Genomic DNA, 9387 nt, shown 5'->3' with positions numbered 1-9387 from the left:
TTGACCAGCTGCAGGTATAGTTACACTGATAAGGTGATCAAAATGTCAAAACTGGTCATGCTATGGTCCTGTTCCTTGCTTCACACAATTAGAGGTTCAGTTTCTACTGGGCCCATCCAGTTGTTGTTGAGTCTGAGATCACGTGGCTCCATCTGAAGAAGGGAAAATGTGATCTTAAGAAATGAAGCTTTTCAACTTTTCTGCATGTTTGAAAATTTTCACAATAAAATGTTAGAAAACTAAATAAATGAAATAAAACTCTTCCTTAAATTCTAGTCCCAGTGAATTGCTCACCATTAGCACACACCCGCTATTCTCTTCTTTTTCATCACTAAAATATAGACAATAGAGTCATCTCTTGAAATCCAGCATTTATGTGTTTATTGAGCAGCTCCTACTGGTCACATGCTGTGTTAAGGGGGTACAGAGAAAGAAGGGAAGGAAGAAAACATGGTCCTTAAGGAAACAGCAATCTTCTCAGGGAGACAGACTGATAAGGAATACTTATAGCAACCCCACAAACTCAGGAGGAGCACTTAACACCTGAGAGAGAGAGGAGGTGTAAAGATTTCCTGGAGGTGGGCGGGAGTGCACAATTAAGATGAGGGATTTAGCCAGGGGAGAGTGGGCAGTAAAATGACGCAGGCGCAGTATAAAGTGGTATAAGGGCGCTGCAGGCAGAGAGATCGTGAGCAAAGCAGATGCATGGTATGTGGGATACTGGAAGAAGAGCCTGAAGAAGCAGCCAGGGCTTCAGGAAGCGTCCATGACAAGGAGAGTCTCTTTTCTTCGGTAGGAAGTGATATGTAGGGGTAGGGCACTGAAAACTGCATACCACCGTTGGATTTCCTTTAGAGAAACTGAGTTGGTGAGGGTTGAAAGGAGCCATTATTGGCAGGGAACAGTGATTCTAGAAAATAGCAGTGAAATGCACATTGAATAATAATCTCTACGGCTCTTTCAGTTCTAATATTGCATGAATTTAAGATGGGCTACAGAAAGAGCTGATGAATACAAACAGGTATTTCCTTGAGACTTTGGAGGCACAATAAGCACCACTTGTCACATACTTTGCCCTGGTCAGAATAATTACACTAAACCAGAGGCTGGCTTGCGGTGTGCTTGAGCTGTGTTTCAAAGGTAAATATAAAAGCTCTGCACTCCTTTCTTCCTCCAGGCCTCAGTAGCCTCCAGAACGTTTCCCTAGAGATAACAGGGTGGGAGTCCAAATTGCAGGAGGACTGGGAATTTAAAGGAGTCTCTACCCCTGAGGGTGGAGGACAGGTGAGAATAGTTGGGAAGCCAAGATTTCTTGACGTGTGGCTGAGCTGAGGGTACTGGATCCTGAGCAAGGCGACTACACCTTGGCTGGGAGTGGAAGTGAAATTGTGCCCTGCTTGGAAGAGCTAACACTTACCTGAGAAGTGCTAATGCCATGTCACCTGGAGGCCCATGGCCATATCTCCTGTTTAAGAAGATCAGCTTTATTCAAAGCTACACAATGACTAGTCATTCCATAAGGCCACATGAAACAATGTCAATAAACATCAAAACACAATTCCCCAGCAATTCCACTACCTCAACAGAATGACTGCCATTGTTTGGTACACCTTTTTTTTTTTTTGCGTTACACGGGCCTCTCACTGTTGTCTCTCCCGCTGCGGAACACAGGCTCCGGACGCGCAGGCTCAGCGGCCATGGCTTACGGGCCCAGCCACTCTGCGATGTGTGGGATCCTCCCAGACCGGGCCGCGAACCCGTGTCCCCTGCATCGGCAGGCAGACTCTCAACCACCGCGCCACCAGGGAAGCCCTGGTACACTTTTTTAATTCTAGCCATTATGCCCTAGGCTTTTCCTGATTTTAACCATAGCATAAATGCCATTAAAGAAAAACAAAAAAAACTTGACATTTTATTATACGTAATTCCTACAAGGTTACATATATCCCGTATTGTTTTCAATAACTGCATAATATTCTAAGTAAATAGATGCTAATTCACTAAACTAGACTCAATTGTTGGACATTTAGGTGGCTTTCATTAAAAAATATATTAGCTGTATTTATGTTAGGAAACCAATATATGTTTTAGAAATAATTGATTCCTCTTTTACAGTGACAGCCAGACGTTTTCTTCACTTTTCTTTCTGAGGTTTGTGTATATACAAGCCTAGATCAAGAGGATGTTTTCAGTGTTCTGTCTCTTGCGACTGCAAGCAGGGAGTGTGGTCTGCATAATCAGAAGTAAGCAACAGGGAGAAAGGGCTGATGTCTCCCAGAGGCAAGTGCAAAGCTCTCAGCTTCCTAATCTCAGGGCTTCCTAATCTCAGGGCTTCCTAATCTCAGGGCTTCCTAATCTCAGGGCTTCCTAATCTGAGTTCTTGGCAGGTGATCAACGAGCTTGGTGTGCCTGGGACTGAGGAGTTTCCTGCATTGTGAGACTTTCAGTGTTACAGCAAGGAAAGTCCCCATGAGTTGGTCACCCTACACCTTGGTAAGGGGGAGGTGAAGGTACTGAGAAGGGAATGAATCATTTATATAAGCTACCCCTGTGTCATAAAAGCAGCAATTCAGAGAAAGCTTGCTCATGTACGGCAGTGTGAAACCCTTATCCTTTATGTAGGAGCCAAAATCGATATTTATCTCAGGTTACTGCTCTGCTCCCAGAAGAACCATTCATTCATTCATTCATTCAATATGTATGAAACACCAGGCACTGTTCTAGGTATAAGACTCCTGTCCTTGTGGTGCTTCTGTTACTCTGTGTGTGTGTATACTGGGGGAAGGGAAGCAGAAATAAATGAAAAAGCATAAAATAAATGAGAATGGATATGATAAATGCAATAGCAGAAACAAAATAGTCTAATGCGATAGAAACTGTCAGGGATGGGGACGTGCTATTAGCTTGGTGTTGGAGGGAGGTTACTCCGAAGAGCTGACACTTGAGGCAAACCAGTGATCGGAAGAGCCAGTCATGTGAGTATCCACAGGAGGCATTAGGGGCAGAAGGAGCAGCACGCACAAAGGCCCTGAGTGGAAACCAGTTATTCTTCCTGGAGGAACTTAGTAAAGTACTTTGTGCACATACTGTAGGGAAGGAATGCTGACCTAGAATCAATCTTAGCAACCACCCAGTCCCAGTTCCATTTTCACAAACAAGGATAAGGATGCTGAGTCCCACCTGCATTGACCATAGTCTCTTGATTCCTAATCCAGGACTCTTTCCACCAAGCCATGCCACACTGCCATTTTTAGCTACTTGGCTTGAGTACTTAATTTTCTCCCCCTGTACAACTGGAAGTAAATCAAAGAGATTCATTTATTTTAGGTATGAGAAAAACTGGAATTGGAGTTGTTTGTGGGTGGACACAAGGCCCAAAACATTGGCCTCAGGTGAAGAGAGGAACTTTGGGGTCGAGATTAGCCTTCACTGGTGGGGCCCCCATAATTCTGTAAGACATGCTTTCAGAACATGAGGTTAGGACAAATTCTTCAGCCCGCAGAAAATGAAAATGAAACTGGTTGGTAAAGTAGGCAGCCCTAACAGACCTGTCACCCTGGCACTGAACTCGTGCCCGTTCAGACCTTGTGGTTACTACAGGTTGAAAAGTTCCAGGGTTTGGCCACAAATAGCCCTAAGAGTTTAAAGGGCAGGGAAAGCAGATAGATGCAACTCTGGGCGTGACAACTGAAGGAAGGTGGAGGAAGTTGGGGCCCGCGGCAAAAGCGAATTTAATGACCACTTAAAGGTACAGGGATGGAATCCTGAATCCTCCAACTCCTTCCTTCATCTCCCGCCCCCTGGGTGGGTGACAACAACCAACGGTTAAAAGAACCGCAGCGTGAACGGTGATTTTGGAAACTCAAAAAGAGTTAACGTATCAAAAACTAAAGCAGGGGAGGAGAGACTGGAGCCAACTCACGGGAGAAAAAATCCTATTGGCATCGAGGAGGCAGGGAGCCAGCCCCTGGGCGCGGTCTGCAGGGGGAAGGCGATCGCGCGGGGAAGCGGGGGCAGGACGAGGCCGGCGCTGGTGCCGGCTCGGCAGCTGCCCGCAGCCGCAGGGAGTCCTCGCCGCGCTTCCGCCCGGTGCGCCCTCCTTGGGCCGCGGACTCCGCACTGCGCTCCACCGCTGACATGTGTGCCGCCCGGATGCCGCCCCTGGCGCACATCTTCCGAGGGACTTTCGTCCACTCCACCTGGACCTGCCCCATGGAGGTGCTGCGGGATCACCTCCTTGGTGTGAGCGACAGCGGCAAAGTAAGCGGGTGCGGGGTCTGGCGCACCCTGACGGGCGGGCGGACAGGTGGAAGGAAGCTCGCCGCGTGAGCCGCGGAGCCCGGAGTTAGCTCCGTGTGGAGCGGGCGCCGCGGCGCTGGAGTTGAACTTGAGCGTTTTGGCTTTGGGAGAACGCCGGGAGAGCCCTGGCACTGGGTTCGTGGGCTGGACTGGGAGTAAAGTGTTCCCAGGTGCTGGGAGCCATGGAGTACGCACACCCACGATTGGTTCGACAGCCGTGCAGGCTGTGGTGGCAGGGAGCGAGGCTGTGCCCTGCCAAATCTTAAGAGATCATTAATAAACTAGCACCGCGCTTCATTCATTTTTGTATCTCAGGAGCCTGACACAGTGCCTGGCACCACCTAGGCGCTCCGTAAATTTGATTGAATTTATTGTGAAAGAAATAACAGAAGGGTCATTTGATCAGTGTGGTTGAGCCCTTTCAGTGCATTGGAATAAGTAAAGAACTGATTTCATTCACCTGATCATTCAGCAAACAATACATGAATGATTCAGACTAGACAACCTGTAATACTAGAAAGAACAGTCTGAGATAAATTATCCACCCAACCCCATTCCCCAGCCATTTGCATCAAAGCAAGCAGTTCCATTTTAAGGTTCAAAATGTCTTCTATGAGAGTATCTTTCACACTTACATTTCCAAAATCAGGATTTCTGCAAACGACATAGGTAACTTGACTGTTCCATACACACCAGTGGTAGCTGTATTGGCAGTGGCCTGGCCAGTTTCAGTGAAAGCCATTCCATTTTTAGGAGAAAAATTAAAGATAGAGATGGGTTATTTTTGAGCTTTTCCCCAACTACTGGTTTGGTTAACATTAAGTACACATATTTGGAACTTGTCAGCTTGAAGATACTATTCCTGACTAAAGATGCTTCCGAGTCAGTGACAGTTTTGAATCGTGACTCTTACATTTGGGGATAACTAAACCCTGTTTTCTTTTGGTGCTTAAAAATCTATACTCCCTGTGTATATTCGGGGAGCCTGCTGTTGTGTTTCCAAGGTGATGAAACTCTCAGAGCTCTCCCAAATGGGGAGACTCCAGTAAACCCTGAGACTGATGAATTGTTGCCTTGGGTGCTTGACCCTCAAGTTTCAGGGATGCCTTAGGCTTGGGACAAGTCCCAAGAAGCAAAGGAAGAGAGACTGCTAGACCAGGGCAAGATTAGAGGTATTTGCTTAATCACAAGGAATTGTTCAACAATTAGGTTTCTTTTTACAATTTAAATTTTCATTTCTAAAATTTGAATTGGTAGGATGGCAGGTGAGAGAATTGACTAGGGGACTGTCTTTAACCAGTGGAGAGGAGGAAGAAAAGGAAGTAATTTATCTAAAAATTTACCTTTTCTGGGGGTTGTACAGAAGAAGAATAAAAGAGTGTCCTGAACATGAAATCAGTAGTTGAGTCAGGGAGTCTGTTCATAACTAAGGAGCATATTGAAGTTATAAATTTAGAAAAATGCCATTCCCCCACAAGACAAAATGAACTAGGAATCGGATACAAAGGTGAGTTAATCAACTGGATTAGATTTACAGTATACAGTGTCCTAATCAGTGAAATGGTAACTGTTTTATTGCTCTCCTCCTAAGTGCAAGGCAGTTGATCCCTGACTGTGTGTAAAGGGTGGACATGTCATATATATTTTAAGACTTGATTTCTTTCATTTTGAAAATGGGACTGCCTCACCTTTAGAGTTACTGGGATAAATATATTATTCATTTAAAAATTTTCAAGGCTCTTACAGAAAATTATATTCCCATGAAGTAAATAAATATGCAGTTGATCTTTATCTTTTTACTGAGCTCCCAAAGCTGTTCTCAAACCTTGGGATGAATCAGAAACATCTGGGGTGTTTGTTAAAATGCCAGTTCCTGGGTGTCATCTTCAGAGAATCTGAATCTGTAGGCCTGGAGTAGGTCCTAGGAAGTGGCATTCCAACAAAGGTCCCAGGAGATTCGGACACAGGTAGTGGATGGATTACATTTTGGGTAACCTCAGTATATAGGCTGTGTGATGCAACCAGTTATGTGGGGTCTTGGGTGCTCAGTTCTCCGTTTCAAGCCCTGGGCTGGGGTAGCATCTCAGAGAGACAGGACATGATTTCCTCTGTCCTCCCTCTCCCTTCTAGACCTAATCTTTCATTTCAGGTAGGCCTAGAGAATGGTAATGATTAACTGCTTTTAGTTCATTAATTAAAACTCATTCAAAATTAGGTTAATTTAAAAAAAAATTCTCTAGTCAATATTGGGCATTTTGAATTCAGAGTTAGTTTTTCTACTCAAGTGGCATGTAGCTTTTTGAAAGAAAAACTCCAGCATGTGTAATTCATTTGCAGATAGGTAATTAATTGTGAGACACTGTGTGCTCAAATATTACTAAATTATCTGATTCTTCCAGCAGGGTCAAGTTGACTTTAAAGATAGGTAAAGATGTCTTGGGTCTTTTAAGCACACTTAGCTGAAAGCAACAGCAAGGAAGAGAATCATTTTGGAAGTAGTGCCCTGGGGTAGCAGGAGCAAGTCCTATGGAGACCTAAGTTCAAGTCAGGTCTCCACCACCTACATGTTCAAAGTCCATGGGTGAGACCTTAACCTCTCTGAGCCTCAGTTTCCTCACTTGTAGAATCAGATACTTTTGCTAAGTATTAAATGAGACAATGTATGAAAATGCCTGTCACTTAGTGGATACGCAACATATACCATGTTCATTTTGTCCCCTTCCTTCCCTCTGTGCCTAGCAAATCCTTAACCTCTTGCTCACTGTAGCATTTTTGCATATTTCCGCATGGTGGCACCCATGCAGGCCAACAGGTAGAGAAGGAAGCCGTGGCCTGGGATGAAATATGTGGGAGGTGGGGGAGGTCACTGGGCCTCTGGTGTGCAGCCTCACTGCTCATGCCATCGACCCTCTGGGACACAAAGATGCATCTAGGAAGAAAGATCTAAACAGCATTTGCTGCCGGTTCACTAGCACATCATTTTCAGTGTCTCTTTTAGTCTTCAGTGTGATTATTTCGTCTTAAAGTTAGGAAAGTTGAGACTTGAAAAATCATGCATCCAGAGATGGATTTTGAATTAACATGGCCAAAGCCCATATTCTCCCTCTCTCTCTCTCTCTCTCTTTAATTGGGTATAGTTGCTTTGCAATGCTGTGTCATATTCTGCTGTGGTCACCGCAGAGGATAGAGCTGAGCTCCCTGTGCTATACAGCAAGTTCCCACTAGCTATCTACTTTACACATGGTAGTGTATATATGTCAATCCTAATCTCCCAATTCATCCCACCCCCTTCCCCACCGGTGTCCACACGTCCGTTTTCTACGTCTGCATCTCTGTTCCTGCCCCGCAAATTGGTTCATCTGTACCATTTTTCTGGAGTCCACATATATGCGTTAATATAAGATATTTGTTTTCCTCTTTCTGACTTACTTTACTCTGTGTGACAGACTGTAGGTCCATCCACATCTCTACAGATGACCCAATTTTGTTCCTTTTTCAGAATGGCCGTCATCAAAAAATCTACAAACAATAAATGCTGGAGAGGGTGTGGAGAAAAGGGAACCCTCTCACACTGTTGGTGGGAATGTAAATTGATACAGCCACTATGGAGAAGAGTGCGGCGGTTCCTTAAAAAACTAAAAATAGAGTTACCATATGACCCAGCAATCCCACTACTGAGCATATACCCTGAGAAAACCATAATTCAAAAAGACACATGCACCCCAATGTTCACTGCAGCTCTATTTACAATAGGTGGGACATGGAAGCCCATATTCTCTTTACTAGAGTAGCCCACCTCCCTGAGGCACAGTCCCTGACCTCAGTGAACTTGCACTTTTAGCAAGGGAGCTTAGAATTGTACCTGTAATAAAAGTGGATTGATTCCTGAACCAAAGACTGGGCTCATTGCTGGAGATACGCTGATGAGTGAAATATGCAAACTCTGCCCTGCTCTAGTGAGGTTGATCATCTCGTGATTAACAGAATCTGCTATGACCTATAAGAACTTGAACTAATCTGGGAGGTAGGGAAGAGCCTTCTAGGTAGAGGGAATAGCCTGTGCAAGGGCCCTGGGGTGGGAAGGAATGAAAACATCAAGGTGGTTAGAATCCAAAGTTCTAGAAGAGGATAACACAATGTAAGTCTAGAGAGGTAGGCAGGGCATAGGGAGTTGGGGGAGGGATTGTGCCATGACCAAATTTTGCATTTTTTTTTTAAAGATCATTTTAGCTTCAGGATGTAAAGAATGCATTGGAGAGGAGTTAAGTGCAGGCAAGGAGATCAGATAGGATCCTGTTGCAGTAGTTTAGGTGAAATGGGATGTGGCTTAGAAGAGAGAGGCGGTGTAATGTATCAATTAAGAAATGAACTCTCAAGAGTACTTCTATCACTTATTACCTATGTGAATTTGAATAAGTTACTTAACAATTCTATTTCCAAGTTTCCTCAAGTATAAAATGATTACTATAATCTACCTCACTGGGCTATTGAAAAGACTAAATGAATTAATAATTGTAAAGTGCATAGAATAATGCCTTGCAGCGTAGCACATGCCCAGTAAACATCAGCAGTTATTATCAGCAATGGAGATAGAAAGAGGTGGACAGAATTGGTAACTATTTAGGTCAAATTAATTGGATTTGATGATAGGATTAGAAAGATGTTTGTGAATGTATTAAATAGTATGGTGGGATACAAATTGGTTGGTGGTAGGAAAAACTTGATGAAGGAAGCCGAAATTGAACTGGACATTAAAGAACACATAGGACTTGAACATGCAGAAGAGGGTTAAATAGCCCTGGTTAAGGGAAATGAATCAATGTTCTGTAATTTCTAAAACTTCTAGGAGGAGCAAGAGTTGTGTTTCACCTGTGACTGCATCATCATCTTGCTTTACCAGGAGTTCTCATAGTCTGAATCACAAAACTTAGTGGTTGTGTGTCATCTTTTCCTTCTGCTTGGCCAGGTGAAGACCCATCTTCCTATAAGCTCAAGACCTCAGAATATCTTATCATTTTGAAGAGGGAATTTGGGATAAGCTACCCCTTCTGAGGCTGCTGCATCAGGGCTTCACTTTCATCAGAAACG

General features: G+C 44.3%; 1 protein-coding gene across 2 annotated transcripts in view; it reads left to right on the top strand.

Moving 5' to 3' along the window:
- Positions 1-3765: 3765 nt before the first annotated feature.
- Positions 3766-9387, top strand: part of GDA (guanine deaminase) — a 135312-nt gene continuing 129690 nt past the window's right edge. The window contains exon 1 of one of the 2 annotated variants that reach the window (XM_027105696.1): positions 3766-4260. In XM_027105696.1, coding sequence (XP_026961497.1) covers positions 4138-4260 — 123 coding nt within the window. In that variant the 5' untranslated portion in view covers positions 3766-4137. The remainder of the gene's footprint in view (positions 4261-9387) is intronic. The other variant, XM_027105695.1, reaches the window with a different exon arrangement.

Source organism: Aethalodelphis obliquidens, unplaced genomic scaffold (assembly GCF_003676395.1).
Source record: "Aethalodelphis obliquidens isolate GAN/ISIS:26980383/991018 unplaced genomic scaffold, ASM367639v1 scaffold7, whole genome shotgun sequence".
Taxonomy (NCBI): Eukaryota; Metazoa; Chordata; class Mammalia; order Artiodactyla; family Delphinidae; genus Aethalodelphis; species Aethalodelphis obliquidens.
Note: the sequence above shows the minus strand (reverse complement) of the source record. Positions and strands in the feature narration are given on the sequence as shown.